This window comes from Dermacentor andersoni, chromosome 10 (assembly GCF_023375885.2).
Source record: "Dermacentor andersoni chromosome 10, qqDerAnde1_hic_scaffold, whole genome shotgun sequence".
Taxonomy (NCBI): domain Eukaryota; kingdom Metazoa; phylum Arthropoda; class Arachnida; order Ixodida; family Ixodidae; genus Dermacentor; species Dermacentor andersoni.
Genome location: NC_092823.1, coordinates 133,178,574 through 133,198,374, shown reverse-complemented (window position 1 = coordinate 133,198,374; position 19,801 = coordinate 133,178,574). Strand labels below are relative to the sequence as shown.

Below are 19,801 nucleotides of genomic sequence, written 5' to 3'. Positions count from 1 at the left end.
GTACACGTTGTGCACTTTATTGGTAATCTGTTTGACTCACCAAATACATGCAAGGTGCCTTGTTTTGAAATAAAAACTGCAGAAAACCAATCGCCCTCATTTTTAAACATATTTTCTGTATTCCCCATTTTTCTCTACAGACTATAATACTGACACAAAAATAGATGGCTTCCAAGTCACATTTGGAAACAACTACTCCAATGAAATGGCCTACTGTACTACAATTGGAAAAAGGTAAAAGAACCACATAAATACAAAACTGTTTATTCAACGTATTTACATGATACAGCACAGTTTTAGTACCAACTCTGCATCCATCACTGCAATCATGTTTTCTCCATGCAACACTTACAGACTGCAGGCTACAACTGCCTTGGAAAGGTGCAAGCCCTCTCTGAACACATGACTCTATGAATAACATTGATTCTCTTGCTCTTCAAGACTATGTTTGCACAACAAAACTTTTTATAAGCCGAGCAAGTCGTCTAGAGTGTACAAGCAGGAAGGCTAATTGAATGTTCATTGAAATCACTATTTTCACACATGAATGCACTCAAATTGAACAAATGTGAATGACCAAGAGGTGTAATGCAAAAGGATAGAAAGTTGGGCTAGTTGGTGCGGTAACATGATCTTGGATTGTAGCGCGAAGTGACACGGACAGAGACTAGAAGCAGACAGGACGAGCGCTAACTCCCAACTAAATTTTTATTGAAACTAACAACAGATGAATGGGTGATTGCAAATGCCGCTCCTCACCTATATATATGTTGTTAGTTTCAATAAAAATTTAGTTGACAGTTAGCGCTCATCCTGTCTGCTTCTAGTCTCTGTCCGTGTCACTTCACGCTACAATCCAAGATCATGTGACCAAAGGGTATTCTTGCCGAGTTACTAACGTTACTTTTTCTTTGTGCCATTTGTTCCTGATCTTTGTCATGGTCATGTAAGGGTTTTCTACTAATCCATGCTGTTAAATAAATAACATAAACTAGACGGATGAAAGGAGACATGCACGCACTTAGCACATATGTGCACGTGATGTGCGAGTGTGCAATTGAGAAATCTTGCCTTAATAAGCTGCTTTGCAATTAGAGCACTTTGTGTTCTCAAAATACTGCTGGAAGATAAAGATCGCTCATGATGAATGCTTATTAAAATGGAACAATTACACTACGTTATCAAGAACAGGCACCAGTAAGTCAGGGCTGTGACAGCCCCATTTCGGTATCAGTACCAAGAAAATCAGGGGGGGGGACAATACAAGGCAGATTTGTGAATACACAACATTGGCCAGCATGCTTTCTCACTTTAGCTAAGAATATATTCTGAACACAAATGTCTGCTTAAAGCGGAACACTTCCAACTTCCAAGGAGCTTATTTCCAGGATATTGCAAAACATCAATGGTCTTTTCGCAAAAGCTCCAAGACAGTTCTGAATTATCAATGCATAATGAGAGAAGAGTGCCTTTAGTGGAGCACAATAAGGTAGGTTACTACTAAAATTTCACATCCTTAAGACCAGCTGCAAATGGAATTGCCACATAACTTTTGTCATTCAGTGTCTACCACACAGCAGTCAGACCCCCCCCCACACACACATAGGTACTTAGGGTTGTCCATTGCAGTATACCTTTTTGAAGCATGCACACCAGAAGCAAAACTTTTATTTTTTAAATCTCAACAACTTGAGAATGCACATGAACAAAGAATACAAACATGCGGCTCTATTCAGAGTCATTACATACAGTCCTTGCAATATATTCTTAAAAGATTGTACACACAGGCAACAACAGTCATAATTAATCTCGTGTGCATTTCTCAACTTGAACTACTTTTTCACAAACACCACGTACACCTCAGCGTCTTATAGTGTTGCTGATGGGAGAGACGTGAACAGAAAATGCACAGCCCAGAATGACAATTACGATGTGACAAAATAACCATGTGAATGTGCACAACAGCCTAGCAGTGAGAGTTGGGGCTTGTTTCTTCATCCGTGTCTCTCTCTCTGCAGTTTTACAACAGTAATTTACAGTAATTTGACCAAATTTGACTTTTGTTAATCTAGCTAGAAGGCAAGTGAGTGGCAGCACGAGGGAAAATTTATCCCGACAGGTGCACTGATTAGCCAAACGAGTTAAACCAGCAAGCCAGAGTAGGAGTGGCAAACGGGGAAGTTTAAATCCAGCTGGATTCCCTTTGGTGAATCTAGTTCCATCTCAAGGATTTCTGAAGGACTCATTTTGCTTATTCTGCATGTCCTCATTTAGTTACTAGTGCAATCAATGGTAGTTCAAACAATGGTTGTTATTAGAGCCAAACTTTCTGACTAGTGGTCTTGCCTTCATCAATTGTTCAAAAAAGACAAGTCCACTTTTTGAAACATTGGCTACAGTGACATTGCTTGCTTGACCACTTCAAGACTCCATTTTCTGTGATCATTTTTCTTGTTTGCCTTAATCACTAATAACCTCACGTGTCACACAGAGCAATGTTTTGCCAGCAATACCTTCATGCTGATTTAATACCAGGCTGTATTGTGAGAACTGCCTTGCATCTAGCTGAGCCAGCTAAATAAAAAGAAAATGAGAGAGAGAGCTAGGGTGGCCACTGTTCAACTGTATTCCAACTTCCCGGCACCATCACTCCTTGAATTTCCACTCCTGACGGCACATTGGACATAGCTGCTGGACTTGTTGGGAGTTGAGCCACTTCATGATGCAGTGGATGTGGAAACAGTGTGAACACTGGCCCCACACTGCAAAGGAGAGATGGGAAGAAGCACACGCTCAGTGAGGCCAGTTGCTAGATCTTCGTTAACTTGGTTAATGAAACACTAAAAGGAAACATCAAATCACTTTAGAGCGAAGAAGTATTCTTTCAAACCTTTACTTTCATTTTGCTGGTAAGAGGGTCAGCAGAGGAGACAGTGAAGCCCAAATTTCCAGTTCTTGAATTTGAAGGTGCTGTCTTGCTATGGCGTGCGGCATTGAACACATGCAGACAGGTCAGCTAATAAAGAATGTCGAATCACGCTTACAGAGCCCTTTTATTCCTGTTAGTGAACAGGGACTGGAAGAGGGAAAGAGCACACTGTGCACTTTTAGCACGATGCTAGAAAAAACACAGAACATACTAAAGCGGCAGCACCAGTACATCAGTGTGATGTCACACATTTTCAAACTCATTTTGGCTCGGTAAATGTTCTCAAAACTTGCCAAGTTCAGTATTTGACTACTTCATAATACAATGTACTCCATCTTTACTGTTAAAACAACTCAGGATTTTGCCAGAGTGCAGTTGTTGACCTGACTTCATGTGATTGTGCATGCAAATGTGAAAGCTGGCATCAGCAAGGCTGGTAGAATAAACAAAAGAATTGCAGCAGCATCTTGCTGGTGCAGGCTATCTATCAAGCAGTTCTAGAAGGTTAACCATTACGCTTCCTGTGGTACAAGTTGACTGCTATCCTGCTTAGAAAGTGCTTGTATTCTGCAAGCTGCAACATGGACCCAGATTACAGCACAATAAAATGCATGGAAAAAACAAACTTTTGTGGCTACATATCATAAAAAGTAGCTAGCTTTCGCTACGAGGCATGCAAGAATTTATCCCTCCATTGTGACATTACTGACATCTGTGTCACTTCATACATATCCACACCAATTCACCATGACTGCAACTCCTACATTTTCACATATAACTGACCTCATTTCTAACGGTTCGAGTTAGCTTACAATCACAATAGTAGCATTAATCCGGAGCTACTTTGCAGCTTGATGACACGTGGGTGAATAGGAAACTTCACAGGATTCACACCCATTAAAACTGGAATTGTTACAATAAATACAGCACGAGAACTGCCCAGACAAGAACTGAGGTACGCCGACGACTTGCGTCCAGGGTCATTCTCACCTAGCGGGCAGTCATCACCCGGCATTTTGCAGTCTGGGCAACATCCGTCGAAGGGCACTCGGCATATGCCACAATTGTCGTCATTGGCAATCCAGCGCCAAGAGGCCACGCTGGTCCAACCTGCAAGCCGGCAACGCGTGTCGAGCAGAACATCGCACGTGTCGCAGCGGCGTCTGTGTTGGAGCGCTGAAATTTGTGCTACGCAATGGAGAGAACCGGCGATTTCGCGTCCGCGATGCACCTTTGTTTCTGTTCCTCAACATAAATAGTAATCGTTTAACCGGTAACATACTTTAAAAAAAAAAAAAAAAACGAACAAACTAGCCTGGCATGGAGTAATCAACGAGACCAACGCAACGCTCGGGCAACAGTGCGACCGAGCGAGTGCCGAAGGCGGGAAATCGAAGAATACTCTCCGAAATTTTCTGCTCTCCTTGGCTGATCAATGCATTACTCCACACACAAACGCTGGACGAACGGGTTCCTCCCACAGCACGGCGTCGCCAACAAGAGGGGGGGCGATTGACGCCAACGCCCGCGTCTGTCTTATTTATCGTCTCATTTATTTGCAGTATAACGCTTTAAAAAGCGTACCCAACCACACCTACGATAGCAGTTCCAGCAGCAGCATTCTGCCACACCAAGCTCTCGTCGTACTACGAAAGCCGCTTAGGCCGCATGCCGTGACGGGCGTCGTAGATGAAACGCGTACACGGCGTCTCAAACGTAAGCCAACGCTGCTCAGTCTCACAAATGCAAGTACCAATGAAGACGATAAACACTGCAGTCCTGTTCAGCCAGTGGGCTGCAAGTTTTGCAATTGCCAGTCAAAATGTCTGTTAGTGCACGCCTCGAAACGAAAAAAACGCGGGAGAAATTAACACGAGAACCAACAAGAACACCACACATGAACGCCTGTGTAAGTGGGCGATTCTAGCGCGAAATATTTATGAAGGATCGGAGAAACTCATACGTTTAATCGTCACTTTCATCCCGATCCAACGAGAACGTTCCCGAAACTTGCCGGGCGAAAAAGAAAAAAAAATCAACTTAAACAAAGAACCAAAAGAACGAACGAATCCCCATGACGTCACCGCTTAACAGGGACTTCCGCCGGAACAAGAACTATTTCTCACCGAGAGTTTCTCGAAGCTTCCAGAAAATTCGAGACGACTAGCCTTTTTACTCCCATAATACTGTTTCCGGTAAATAGTTATTACAAAGAAAGTGAGCATATTTTATTCGTGAACTTAAATTAAAGAAAACGTTATCGTCAAGTAAATTATCCTGCAGAATTTGAGATCTATAACGGGCAAAAACGCCTCTGTAAAGTTTATTGCAAATCGTAGCCATCAGTACCGGAAGCGCGGAGCAGTACAGGAGAAAGACACGTTGTCTAGAACATTCTCCGGCGTCTTTAAAACCCAGCGCCGACGGCGTGCGCAATTCAGTGTTCATTCAGTGCTAGCGTTCCCGAGCGGTCGGTGGAAGTTACGCACTCTGGTCAAAGTAAGTGTGCTATTCATTCCGTTTGTGCTACTTCGTGCAGATATTTCCTTCAGGTTTCTTACGTGCAGCTGTGTGCGCATTTTTCTTTCGTTCCTTGTTTTTTTCTTATCATATTTCGAAGACTTGAGGGACGAACGCCCAAGGCGGCAGTGCTCTTGACTGATCGACTCTGCTCGTCTGTGCAGATGCCTGAGGAAACACGCATGGAGGACTCCGGAGAAGTGGAGACCTTCGCCTTTCAGGCGGAGATCGCCCAGTTGATGAGCCTGATCATCAACACCTTCTACTCGAACAAGGAGATCTTCCTGCGTGAATTAATCTCCAACTCTTCCGATGCCCTGGATAAGATCCGCTACGAGTCTCTCACAGACCCGAGCAAGCTCGATGCCCAAAAGGAGCTTTACATCAAGATCATCCCTAATCGCGACGACCGCACCCTGACGATCATCGACACCGGCATCGGCATGACGAAGGCGGACCTGATCAACAACCTGGGCACCATTGCCAAGTCTGGCACCAAGGCGTTCATGGAGGCGCTGCAGGCCGGCGCCGACATCAGCATGATCGGCCAGTTCGGCGTAGGTTTCTACTCTGGCTACCTCGTCGCCGACAAGGTGACCGTCACGTCCAAGCACAACGATGACGAGCAGTACACGTGGGAATCGTCGGCCGGCGGTTCGTTCACTATTCGCACCGACAACTCCGAGCCTCTCGGACGCGGCACTAAAATCGTGCTCCACCTGAAGGAGGATCAGACGGAGTACCTGGAGGAGAGGCGCATCAAGGATGTTGTCAAGAAGCACTCTCAGTTCATCGGCTACCCGATCCGTCTGTTGGTGCAGAAGGAACGCGAGAAGGAAGTCTCCGACGATGAAGAGGAAGAAAAGGAGAAAGAGGAAAAAACCGAGGACGAGAAGCCCGACGAGGAGGGTAAGCCCAAAATCGAGGACGTCGAGGATGACGACGAGTCTGCCGACAAGGACAAGAAAAAGAAGAAAAAGATCAAGGAGAAATACTCCGAAGACGAGGAACTGAACAAGACCAAGCCGATCTGGATGCGCAACCCCGACGACATTTCGCAGGAGGAGTATGGCGAGTTCTACAAGTCTCTGACCAATGACTGGGAGGACCACCTGGCTGTCAAGCACTTCTCGGTTGAAGGCCAGCTTGAGTTCCGGGCGCTGCTGTTCGTTCCCAAGCGCGCACCGTTCGACTTGTTCGAGAACCGCAAGCAGAAGAACAACATCAAGCTGTATGTGCGCCGGGTCTTCATCATGGACAATTGCGAGGACCTCATCCCGGAGTACCTCAACTTCATCAAGGGCGTCGTTGACTCCGAGGACCTGCCGCTCAACATTTCCCGTGAGATGCTCCAGCAGAACAAGATCCTCAAGGTGATCAGGAAGAACCTCGTCAAGAAGTGCCTCGAGCTTTTCGACAGCATCGCCGAGGATCGGGACATGTACAAGAAGTTCTACGAGCAATTCAGCAAAAACCTTAAGGTAGGCACTCGCAATTTTTTAAAATATATATTTGTTTCTCACTTCGCGTAACCTTCCTGCACATTACGCGCCGCGCACAAGCGCCGACGTTGGGCCTTTTCCGAGGTGCCGGTGTCGGCGCTGTGATGTACGTGGTGGTGCATATGGAAGAACATAAGCTGGGTATCACTCGGATCCGTCAGGGCCTCTCTCTGTATGCCCAGTTGGCGTGGTCTATCGTACGTACCCAAACATTCATTTAGCGCGGCTTATTCCCCCATGTCATCGCAGGTCTGAGATGTTCCTACTTAAAAATAACATTGCCATTGTTCACTTCAGCTCAATACAGCTCGTATTCAGCTGCATTTCTTAAACCCCCCCCCCCCCCCCCCTTTTGTTATTCTATCTGCAGTTGGGCATCCACGAGGACTCTCAGAACCGTAAGAAGCTGGCCGAGTTCCTACGCTACTACACGTCTGCCTCTGGTGACGAGATGTGCTCTCTCAAGGATTACACATCGCGCATGAAGGAGAACCAGAAGCACATCTACTTCATTACGGGCGAGTCCAAGGACCAGGTGGCCAACTCTGCCTTTGTTGAGCGTGTACGCGAGCGTGGCCTCGAGGTCATCTACATGATTGAACCCATCGACGAGTACTGTGTACAGCAGCTGAAAGAGTACGATGGCAAGACTCTGGTCTCCGTCACCAAGGAAGGCCTAGAGTTGCCCGAGGATGAGGCCGAGAAGAAGCGGCAGGAGGAGAACAAGGCGAAGTTCGAGAACTTGTGCAAGGTTATGAAGGACATCCTGGACAAGAAGGTCGAGAAAGTGATCGTGTCCAACCGTCTAGTCAAGTCTCCATGCTGCATCGTGACCTCTCAGTATGGCTGGACCGCAAACATGGAGCGGATCATGAAGGCGCAGGCACTGCGAGACTCCAGCACCATGGGCTACATGGCGGCCAAGAAGCACCTGGAGGTGAACCCAGACCATCCAATCATGGAGAACCTCCGACAAAAGGCTGATGCTGACCGTAATGACAAGGCAGTCAAGGACCTCGTCATGCTGCTCTTTGAAACTGCACTGCTTTGCTCTGGCTTTGCCCTTGAAGACCCTCAGCTGCATGCAGACCGCATCTACCGCATGATCAAGCTTGGCCTTGGCATCGACGAGGACGAAGTGGCTGGTGCTGGAGACAACACGGCAGCAGGACCCACAGTGGAAGAGATGCCACCCCTGGAAGGAGATGACGAAGACGCATCACGCATGGAGGAGGTTGACTGAGCTGGCCTTAGTCTGCTTTAGGAAATTTTTTTTTGTCACGTGTACATACTTACACAGTCATCAAGTTCATCTTTTTTTTTTTTTTTTTTTTTGTGCCAAGAATAAATTAATTTGTTTCCTGTTCGTGCACTTGGTGTGTGTGTATGCGTGTTTACTAAGCTGACAAATGTGACAAGGCATTTGCAGTTCAGTGCTACATAACAAAGCAAGAACAATCAAAACTAGTTTGCAGAGCTTCAAGTACTACAAGGCAAACTCTTCTTGCACTGTGGAACCTGTTGCATGTGTAATAGTTAAGTGGAACATGTATTAACACCTACCAGGGGCTCTGGGGCAGTTAAACAGGCGACTTGAGCTGCTGTCCCCCATGCACTAGAAATACTTTTGGAGCCCCTCTTGCAGTTCAGTGCTTCATAGTTTAGCAATACAAATACCAGTTCTGACTGATGGGTATTAGGTTTGGACAAAGACAAAAAAAATTTTATGCTTGTTCCTTGTCAGCTTGCCCTTCACTATTCAGAATTGGTTGCATGTTTTACACTAAAATAGTTCCTGTTCCTTGCAGTGAAATGATAAGGATCTACAACCAATTGAAAGGTGCATGTGCTTCAGAGGTACCTATTAAAGGGTGTCCGAACTATCGTGGACTGAGCTTCAACTAAGCACCTATGGCTTAAGTAGCCACTAGCAACTATTGTCGATCTTGCTGTGCGATGTGCATAGCAAAATACTATGAGTGCTTATTTTCTCCAGGTGACAGTTCAAAGTGCTCACCTTGGCATCACTCGTTAAAACAGTCGACAGCTGCTAGTGTGCTGCCATTGCTGTCTCTCCTAAACTATTCAAACATGTCTAATTATTATAAGGTCATGAAAGCTTGCCTCAGCAGATGGAATAGAACACCCTTAAGAATTTCCCACGTGCAAGATTCTTTTGTAGCTACAAGGGCTGCTTCTATGCAGCAGGAGTTGCCTTGTGTGCTCTGTCGTGGCATTATGTAGCACTCATGTATACTTGGAACACTGTTTGAGGCGGCGGCAGCGTTGTTGCCCATGAAACAAGTGGCTTGTACCTGCTATGATGGGTTGGCCAAGAAATGGGTGGATTATTCGAATTTATAACCACAAACAAACAACTTTCAGAACTACTATTGAGCAAGTGCCATTGAAAGGTGAAATTATGTGTTAAAATGAAGGCAACAGTAGTGTAAAAAAAAAAATTTTGTTTTGACAAGCAGACACAAAAATTCAGTGATTATGATACTCCGTGATGCGAAATTTGAGTGCGGCTCCATACATGCTTTCATTCTTGCGATATAGAGTCGGCAATCGTCTAAAATCTGATCTGCGGGTCAAGCGTGTAGGCTTTTATACACTTGTCAAAAGTTCCAGTGGAATCGTTGCTGACACATAGCTTCCAGAAAGTACTACACAATTTACGTCGTGCATACAATCAGAGTGCAAAACACTCGCAAACCATGACAATCGAAACAGGTGCAAAGGAGACCAAACCAAGCAAGCGCGAGCGAGAGCTGATTCGAGCAGACGATAGTACGAAACAAGCAGTCTAGCTGAGACCAGGTACGAGTACACATATAGTGGTCGGACGGGTCTGCATGACACCAGTTTCTTGCGCGCACTTCACTAAAGGGGCTCTTCTATTGGTCTATGCCATTCGCGGCTTGAGTCTCACCTGCTGCTCCGCGTTCACTTTTTCATCTTTCGTTGTGCTCATTCACTTAGTTACGCCACCACTGGCATGTACAAACAACGAACAAACACTACAGGGCATTCAGTTAGACTCTATAGGGAAATTTCCGGACTGCGGAGCAAACATCGCTGTGGTGAATGCCAGGCCATAAAATTAAGGAGTCAAAGCACATTGGTAAACCTCGCTATTGGTGTCAATGCTTCACCCTTTGAGCAATACTGCCACTTTTTCACATTTTAACACTGCTGCTGAGTAAGTGTTAGAGCATGATGCACTAATAAATTCCATATACTATTGCCATATTTATGTAAACTTGCCTTTATATAGCACAACAGAAGTCAACAGGAAAACGACGGTTTGAACTAGGCTAACGAAAGGTCTTGCTGGAGCCAACATGCAGGGCGGTCAATGAAGGATGTGTCTGGTAATTTTCTCGCGACTGTTGGAGAACATTACTCTGCGAGTGTGTTCATAATGACTGCCTCTTTATTATTTTTCTTTTCACTCCTTTACCAGGTAGACCCTTCATTGACCTCCCTGCATGTTAGCTCCAGCAACACCTTTTGTTTGACCAGTTCAAACCTCCGTTTTCCTGTTAACTTATGTCGTGCTATATAAAGGCATGTTTGCATGAATGTGGCAATAATATATGAAATTTATTAGCGCATCACGCTCTGACACTTACTCGGCAGTGTTCACATGTGTAAAAGCGGCAGTTTTGCCCGAAGGGTGAAGCATTGACACCAATAGCGAGGTTTAACAATGTGCTTTGACTCCTTAATTTGGGGCCTGGCATTCACCACAGCGATGTTTGCTCCGCAGTCCGAAAATTTCCCTATGTAGTACAATTGAATGCCCTGTAGTAGTTGTATGTTTTCCCTTTGAGAGAAAAGAAAAATAATAAAGAGGCAGTCATTATGAACACACTCGCAGAATAATGTTCTCCAACAGTTGCGAGCATTCGTATAGTTCAGTCGCCTTCAAGAAGTGCAGTAGGAATTTTGTGGCCTTGTGCGTGCAGTAATGCCAAGGCCCAGGCCCCAGGATCAATCATTCGAGCATCTAAGTCTAGCTTGCAGAGCACATCATTGAGCATTTGCAGTGGCACAGAAGGTGCTCTATTGTCTCATAATGCCAGCAAAAATTTTGCAACCGCACTGTTGGCCATTTCTATTAGGAATTAGGGTTGGTAATTTTGATGCATGATTAATCGATTAATCAATTCCATGTATCCCACAAAATTATTTATCTTCAATGTTCACCTCTCATTTGATTGACTGAGTATCGGGCTTCTCTGGTAGAGGTCCTGTTTGAATTCGGCCGCTGGACAATTTTATTTGTTTATTTAGTTAAATAGTATATATATAGAGTGACAGAAGTCCGGCGCCTTGAATGGTTTCCAAGCAGTATACAACACCCAAATCTCGGCCGTTTCAAAAACCAACCATTCACTTGACCCTCTGTTGCTCTATCTCACTGTTTGCCCTTCTCTTCCTCTTCTTTCACTTGTAGAATTCTTTGTTACCATTACAATATACACACAAACACACTTATACGTATCTGGAACATCACAGCAATGGAAAAAATACCCCTGTAGTATCAGTATAATTGCTATCGCAAAAAAAATTTATCCTTGTTAGAAACAAACCGCACCTCGTTAGCGGTGTTTTGTGCTCCACCACTGAATTGAAGAGAGATACCAGTGGCAACCATATTTTTCTTCTCTCCATCAATGCAATATCCAAGCATTTACATATGCATCGCACGAGAAAACTTACCCTTGTCGCAAACTACCCTCTCCTGTTGCATCAATGCAATTCGCCTGAGTAGTGCATTACCACTGTTTACATGGATGCAGTGCACTACAAGTGCAATGCAACTTGTCACATGTTGCATTTATGTAAACACTGCTTTAGCCAATTTTCTGCGGCTTGGATTGCCTACAGCACAAGCAATGCAATGGTAGTGCTGGGCAAGACTGAGTGGTTACCCACACACCGTTATAACTACACTTATGACAAAAATAGCTATCAAAAGCTCCAAAATCTAGGACACCCTCCACCAAATTACTTTGTGGCAAGTACAGGCACTACTATGAATGGCACAACCATTTGATCTAGACAAAGTTTTCTTGGTGTGAGAGCTTGGTGAGAAAAATTGAAAATTCATGGCCAATAGTTCTATAGTGCTTGAATATTTATAGCCTTCATTAAATGTAGCTTAACAAACACGCCATTCTTGGACAAATGCAAGGCTGAAGGTGGTTCATCCAACCTACACACATGCACTATGAGCATGAATTCTAAAGACCACTCCACATTCAGCATTTTTACTGGTGTTCTCTGACGTGTTTCTCGAGGTCGTCGCATGAGCGCCGCCAGAAAGCGTCCAGCCAAACGAGTGGCATGAGGACTAGCGCTGATTGGTCTGTGGTCATCGAGCCGCGCCGGGCGGTGGCGGCAGTGAGATCTGGTGTATCTTGAGAGCGCCACCCTCAGTGTCGACACCGAGTGAAGAAATGCCAGGAAAACACTGAATGTGGGGTGGCCTTAACGTGAACAATTCCGAATACTCCAATGTGTTACTTTGTTTCCAGGCTCAACTGCATTTGAAACAGTGGCTTCTTAATTCCGACTCCAAAATGCACATGTGGCACTGCCTCATGCTCAGAAACCGTTTAGAAAGAGTTTACATGTTGCATTTCCATGTAATTACACATGACAAGCATTATGATCAGTTATTTTCTGTTTGAATTTCACTTTATAGTGCTGGTACAACAAGCACTTGCGATGTCTCATCTGTCGCGGACACTGCTTTCCCTTGCAGTGTGATCGCTACCACAATGTGCACATTGGTAGAAATGGGGAGATCCGATGTTGGAAAGAAAAACAGCCTTCAGTGGCAAGCCAAGGCAGCTGGTTTATTGGACACACTTCTAAGTGGCCAGTGTCAGACGACAGTCGAAGCCCTCCCAGGGCGGGCCCAGGTGCACACATAGCCCTCCTGGCAGGCAGTCACAAGGCAGTCCTCCCTGAAAACAAGTGCGGTGAGCCGCTCAGGCGCAACTTTCTTGCAGATGTGTGGCTCAAGCATTGGCACCTCGTCAAGCCGCGGGCAGGCAGGGCTGCCCACCAAACGCTGGTGAGACCCCACAGTGGAAGTGTTGTTGCTGCGCGTCTGTTGCTGCTGCTGCTGCTGCCGCGTCTGTTGAGGGGCCGGAGGTGCACCACCGGCATTGGGGCTGTTGCTGCCAGTGAGCAGCAGCGAGGCACGGGGCGCACGGGGCTGCTTGAGTACGTCCTCGGTCAGGTCCCAGAGGCAGAGCTGCGTATCCTGGCCAACCGAGCCAAAGCGGTACGAGGTGTCAGCGGGGCAGTCACCCGAGGCATGCCCGCCTTCGAGGCAGGCATCGAAGGCCACTCCCTGCACCCACGATCGATGACCCTGGCCACGCGCCACAACACGCTTGTCCTGAAAGGACCACACTGTCACCAAGTCGTCCTCCCCACCAGCCACAACATATTTCCCGTCGGGGCTCCAGCAGACGCACAGAAGACCTCCAAAGTAGCTGCGCACGAGACCCACGAGATCCATGGTGTCGTAGCAGAATATGCGCAGAAAGCCGTCCTGACTAGCTGTGGCAAGGTATCGGGCACACGGGGAGAAGGCAAACTCGTGCAGCGCACCATCTCCAACCACCCAGCGGTAGAGAGGATTGCGTGTGCTTTTCGTCTTGCACGTGAACACACTAAACCCATCACCCTGCTTGAACAGCTGGTAGTGTGGTGGTGTGGAGCCACATGGCAAATCCTCCTTGTACACATACAGTTGGCCACTGGCATGCGACACCAAGAACAGGCTATTTGAGTTTGGTAGCCACTTGAGACACGTCACTCGCGTCTTGTCGATAAACCGCTCATCGTTGTAAAGCCGGCTCAGCTCCTTCTTCACCGGGTCTATGAGTTGCACTTGGCCTGCAGAGAAGCCCACAAGCAACAGTAGGCCACCATCTGCTGTTGCCGATGGGTGGAAGTCATGGCAAGTTGGGTATGTTCCTTTGTACACCCGCTTGTCCACAGGTTTGCTTAGGTCTGCTGCCTGCAAAAGCACAAATGTCTCATCAGCTCACTTCACCTACATCAATGAGCACAGAAAGTAAAGCCAGCAAGCTTTAGCAGTAAGCAACAGCTCACCAACTCGAGCTTTTCAACATAGTGGTAAAGCAATACTCTTCACACTAGCCCCAGCCGGTGTAAAGCTAGGCTATCGGGTATTATGATGCTATCTGATAAGCAGTGGCAGTCCAGATGGGCATCTATCTGCATATAAAAATGTAACCAGTAATGTGCACTCAAGCTACATTGCATTATGCAATGCTGACTTAATGACTCTTTTTGTTTCTCAGGCTGTGAAATACAGTGTGCCAACACAAGAATGTTTGCCTGCACGTTTTCCTGTACAAACATAGCTAGGGATTTTCAGTGGGATACTGCACTCAATAACCCAGTCATGTACAGCTGTTCTTTGTCACCCTCTTCAATGTCGTCCAAAATCTGCAATGGGAATGTAAATGCCATTATAAGGTACTGTAATGCAGTTGCCACAAAAAGGCTTACATTTATTCCTGACAGAGCATGCAGTTAAGCTTGCACTACACAGGTCTGCGAGTGACATCCCAGAATACCAGGGCACAAGACGATTTAGTTTTCTTGTAAATGTTGTATTTCAAACCCTAATGTGGACAGGTACATGCATCTCACTACGTTACATAAGGAAGAATTCTATAAAAATGTGAATAACTTATGTGTACTCTGCACAATGCCTTTTTCACTGAAATAAAGAGGCAAAACATACAGCTATAGGTTTATCAGATGTCGTGTAATTATAGGCTTTGCTTTTGGAGCATGGGCTAATCAGCAGAAAAGTGTGCCAGTTTGGGTAAGTTGGTACATCTTGACTTCACATAGTGCATATTAAAAAAAGGACAAAAAGATGAAGACAGATGGGATGGCCGATGTTTTTATAAAGGCACTGCAAACAGCGGTAGGAGCCCATGTCATCAACCCTTCCTGTCTTTCATTTAATCTTTTTGCTGCCACATGTACTGCGCACCTTTATGCCACCACATGGTATACTATGTTCTGTGCACCTAGAAGTTACCATGCATAGTAAGCAAGATGGATGGCTGGTAGTACACAGCCAACAACCTGTGAGCAGCCAGAATTAGGTGCGCCTTATTTATTCTTTGCACAATTGTCATCATCAGCCTACAGCCATCTTGCACCAGCCGACACAAATACTATGCTTGCAAATTTTTTTAACCCCTTCCATGCCACACTATTATTTTGAATTCCAGCCCAAAACTGACAAATTATTTTTAACCCTATCAGTGTCAGGTTTTTTTGGAGGTGATGAATCTTTCTTGAATGAATGAATTCTGGGGTTTTATGTGCCGAAATCACGATTTGATTATGAGGAACGCTGTAGTGAGGGTCTCTGGATAAATTTTGACCACCAGGGGATCTTTACCGTGCCCCAGGTGCATGGGACAGAAGCATTTTTGCATTTCACCCCATTGCAATGTGGCCACTGCGGCCGGGATTTGATCCTGCGACTTCGTGCTTAGCAGCGCAACACCATAGCCACTAAGCCACCGCGGCAGGTTAGGGTTTTGTATAAAATTATATTATTATAATTACAAAATGAACACATCGGTTTATTTTGGTTATGCAAAAGGGAGAAAATGACATGGAGTGTGCAGTGGCAAATGCTTCTTTCCTATGGTCCTCGCATTCTAATCAGACATCAGTGACATGGCAGGACAAAAACACGACAATGTACAGGTACGTCAGCAACACTAAAAGAGTAAAAGACACCAGTTGCCACCTTGTTATACTTCTTCAAAAAGAATAAATTTGCTTTTGCTTGCGTTGTCCCATGGATGTTGTGCAGCCATCTACCAAAAGCACGGCTAAGCACCGAGATGAAACTAGGTTTGTCCATGGCATTGGCTAGAAAATGCAAAATACCATTCACGAGCTCGTTCTTGGCCGTTTTTATTAGAAATGTATAGACGAACCCAGCTTGTCCAAGATAAGGAAGGGGTTAATTTCATCACATCATCTACGAGGAAGTTCTGTCATCTTTTTTTAAAGAGATGGTGACGGAAGGAGCTTAAGCGGAGGAGGAATGACGTATATGCAGAGCGTCAAAAGAAGAGAGAGTAGCAGAAGATTGGCATGCCCGAGGTTATCCGAGTACAAGTCACGATGGCAGACAGACGTGTGCTGATGTGGTCATCACCAACGGAAGTCCATGCTGTTATCCGGTATGAATGGGCGCTTGTTCCCTCCATTGAAAGCCGAACTCTCGGGACGTCACTTCCAAAACAATACTGAGGTGGAGCAGACTGTGCGACAATTCATTGCATCGCAGGGCATAGAGTTTGGTTTACCAGAGTGGTTTCTTCGAACTGATTGAATGTTATGACAAATGTCTCAATTTCAGTGGTCACTATGTGGAAAAATAGTGCAAGGTGTATAGTTGATGATGCCACGGCATGCTTCTTTTGGGGGCAATAAAGTTTCCGTGTGAAAGTAAATGACAAAACTTACTTTCAGAATGTCCCTCGTAGTTCTCTGCTGTTCCTGTTTACTTTGTACTAAATATAGCCACCGCTCAACACATGATAAGATACTTCCACAACAGTCCCAGTACATGTAAATGCACAGCTACTGGCACACGTTGAAGCCGATGCAGTTTTCAGCATCACGTCAAATTTAAACTGAAGCGATCACTTCGATACAGGCGAGGTAGTTCAAACAAATTTACATAAATGAGATTTTCTTTTTTTTTCCCCGTTCACCCCTGTGAGCAGTCAGCGTGATCGGTGTTTGGGAGGATCATACCCGTTACACACACGCTCAACAACTGCCACGGATTTAACATATAAAACGTGCTCGCATTGCACTGCGTTCGCGGCGCGGTTGGCAGGCTGGACGCAACACTTGGCCGGCACCTACATGCAACAACTGAAAGCAGGTACGTACCTTCTTGACGCCCCTGTACATGTAAACGTAGAGCTCCCGACCCACGTTGAAGCAGATGCGGTCTTCGGTCCCGGCGGCGTCGGATAGAGACACGAAGGACACCTTCACGGGGCTGTTGGACTGGCTGCTGCTGTAGCCGACGCGGTTGGGTCGCGAGTACTCCGACAAACTGAGCACCCTGTAGGTGCCTTCGCGCGTCGTGAACTGCGTTTTCAGCTCGTCCTTGCCGCAGCTTTCGCCCCCCGGAGGCATCTCGCCGGGGAACGAGCATGGCGTGGACGTCGCGAGCTTTTGCTGCTCCGTGTTTGCGCCGGCTGGTGCACCGAGACTGAGCAATTCGGTCGTCGGACGGCTCACCGTCCCACTCATGACATGCCCCGGTACCAGGCGCTCCTCAGGTCTTCCTCGTTGGCCACCGATTCATCTCCGCGCCGCAAGGCACGGACTCGAGATGCATCCCATGCGAAGCGGTCACAGCTTCGCTGTGTAGCTCCGGATGTAAGATCAGAACGCGCGCGGCGACGAATACGTGACGCAAGCTAAATCCGAGGCATGCACTGCAGTAAACATGGCGAGCCACATGAATAGATTAGCGATGAGGTGGAACTCTGGAAGTGCGGTGAGTAGGACATTGAACGCTGCAGTCGAAAACGCAGGGCAAGAAAAAGAAACTACGATATAGCTGCTTTACTACACAAGTCGCGAAACTCGCGTCTAAAATTTAGAAGACGCAATCAATGATGATGATAGTAAAAACCCAAAGCGCCACCACAGTACAGTTACACTTTAGAGTACAGTGACCTCAATTTTTTTTCTTCACATAAATTAAAAACAAAACTCGTTCTTATGGCTGCTTTATTCTTGCTCGAATTTCGCAGCAAGGTTGCATTACAGCGGCGACAACGCGAGGCCCACGCGCGTTGAACAGTGCCTCCGTATTTGCGCCGGGGGTTTGATTCCGCCCAGCATCGGATAAATCTCAATTTATTTTTCCTTTCCTTCTTTTTGACATTGAAGAGCGGTAGATATACCCAGTGACCCAAGTTGGCAAGAAACAGCTAGATTAGGTACAGACAAAGATACATACTGCAAACTGGGTGAAGTTTATTAATAATGCCAGTCATATTAAGTATTGTCCAATAGTTGGTTTCGAACGCAGTTTGTTCAGCACAGCCGTTCGATACTCTGCACGATACTCTACCCATCAGATCATGAACTACACAGTGGCCAAAGTTGGCATGAAAGACCAGACACAGATAGATCTTGCAAAATAATGCAAATCGTGTTAAAAGTGAGAAATCTGACAGAATTAACTCGAGCATCGGGGCGACATATGGGGTCTTTGCATGCTCATTGTAGCAGATTCTTTTACAGCGTGAAAATGCTCCAGGATGGTTCGGAATGCATGCATTGTCAAAACAAAGCCTCAGGTGAAGACACAACATAATATTCCTATCACAAAAACTGTCCATGTGCGCAGCAACAGAACAACGGCACAATTGTCACAGTGTTTCGAGGGCTTACTCTACATATATCAGGGCTGCATATTTTTTGCAAGGAAATCATAAGGAACTAAGGGATAGGATCTAAGAACAATTTTCTTGCTTGAACGCAGGTTCGTAACTTGACCAACGAGGGAGCTAGCATCATGCAACAGAGTCTGCAGTGCTTGAACCAGCCCACACCGCACAGGGCCGTGCATCGCAAATGTTAACTATAGAAAGGAATATTCATGCAGTGTTGTCAAATCAAAATTTCATCCTCCTGGTTCTTGTTCTGTAAGCTGTGCTGTTCTCCCCTCCGGCAAATGCAGTTTCTGTGGTTTAGAAAACGTTGCTGCTTGAGTACTGAGTACTGAGTACTGATCGTCCTTCAGGGTCAATTTAAATGTATGCGATCCGCCATTGACAGATTTTTCCCGCGGTCAATGCAGCTCATGTCATGTAACTAACTTCTCATGGCAACTCGCCTGAGAAGAGAAAATGATGTACGTAATATAGGAGAAAGAAGACTTGGTAAAACTAAAACAAGCTGTCAACAAAGAACGGAAAGTTCTTGGTGTGCGTCTCCCTTCTTCGTTCTTGTGTAACGTAGAATCATTTGTGGGTGTGCCACACGATTTGTGGAACTTTTGCGATGCCTGTGAACATGCAGCCTGTAGGTCTTGCAGAAAGTTTGCCCACGCCTTGGCAATGACCTTCTGATCACCCCATTTGTTTGCCTTTTGGTGGACATGGCCTGCTTCTCACGCGCAGCCTTTGTAGCTGCAGCTAATTCTTAATCCATATTGTGCTCTTGTCTACCAGTGTTTTTCTGCTTTATCTGGTTTCAGTATGAGCACTGCTGTACTCTTTTATGATAGCATCATATGTCTCCATAGCCTGAACCTTTGTTTCTATGACACAAAATACAGTGCAACCGTACGAGGACAGAGAAAGAAGCTTTCTGTTTTGCTGCCATTGCTTGCAATTATTGTTGAGTTGGTCTCCACACCATTCCTAAAAAGCGATGCTTCTCACTGTGTTGGAGACCTCTTCTGAAAGCAGGAATATCTGACTTTGCTCAGTGCCTATAGCCCACTTTATTCTCATCCTTTGCAGAACTTGGGCAACATGAGATCTTGCATAAGATTAGGACTATGATTAAAACTATGATTAAGACTATGATTAAGATTAAGATTAAGACTATGATTAAGACTGTGAAGATTAAGAAAACGAAAAATTAAGGTCGCTGACTAGTCATTATTGTTTGACGTATCAGAACCCAGATGGTTTCCTTGTTCACAATACAATGGACATGTATGGCTTCCAAAATGCCAGATAAGAATTTCGACTTGGCCAGGGACCTT

General features: G+C 45.8%; 3 protein-coding genes across 3 annotated transcripts; 1 reads left to right on the top strand and 2 right to left on the bottom strand.

Annotated features, from left to right (window-relative positions):
- Window positions 1-248: 248 nt before the first annotated feature.
- Window positions 249-5,006, bottom strand: lmgA (anaphase promoting complex subunit lemming A). The gene is made up of 3 exons (XM_050192844.3): window positions 4,893-5,006; window positions 3,920-4,039; window positions 249-2,762 (listed from the first exon to the last, which is right to left on the bottom strand). Exons 1-3 carry the CDS (start codon window positions 4,909-4,911, stop codon window positions 2,647-2,649), a joined length of 255 nt encoding a protein of 84 aa, XP_050048801.1. The 5' UTR covers window positions 4,912-5,006; the 3' UTR covers window positions 249-2,646.
- A 329-nt stretch (window positions 5,007-5,335) lies between these two features.
- LOC126545098 (heat shock protein HSP 90-alpha-like) lies at window positions 5,336-8,317 on the top strand. Its single transcript, XM_050192817.3, has 3 exons — window positions 5,336-5,428; window positions 5,614-6,930; window positions 7,322-8,317. Exons 2-3 carry the CDS (start codon window positions 5,614-5,616, stop codon window positions 8,192-8,194), a joined length of 2,190 nt encoding a protein of 729 aa, XP_050048774.1. The 5' UTR covers window positions 5,336-5,428; the 3' UTR covers window positions 8,195-8,317.
- A 4,463-nt stretch (window positions 8,318-12,780) lies between these two features.
- On the bottom strand, window positions 12,781-17,672 carry LOC126545104 (WD repeat-containing protein 20). Its single transcript, XM_050192827.3, has 2 exons — window positions 16,954-17,672; window positions 12,781-14,002 (listed from the first exon to the last, which is right to left on the bottom strand). The coding sequence occupies exons 1-2, from the start codon at window positions 17,320-17,322 to the stop codon at window positions 12,854-12,856; spliced, it is 1,518 nt and encodes a 505-aa protein (XP_050048784.1). The 5' UTR covers window positions 17,323-17,672; the 3' UTR covers window positions 12,781-12,853.
- Between the last annotated feature and the right edge of the window lie 2,129 nt (window positions 17,673-19,801).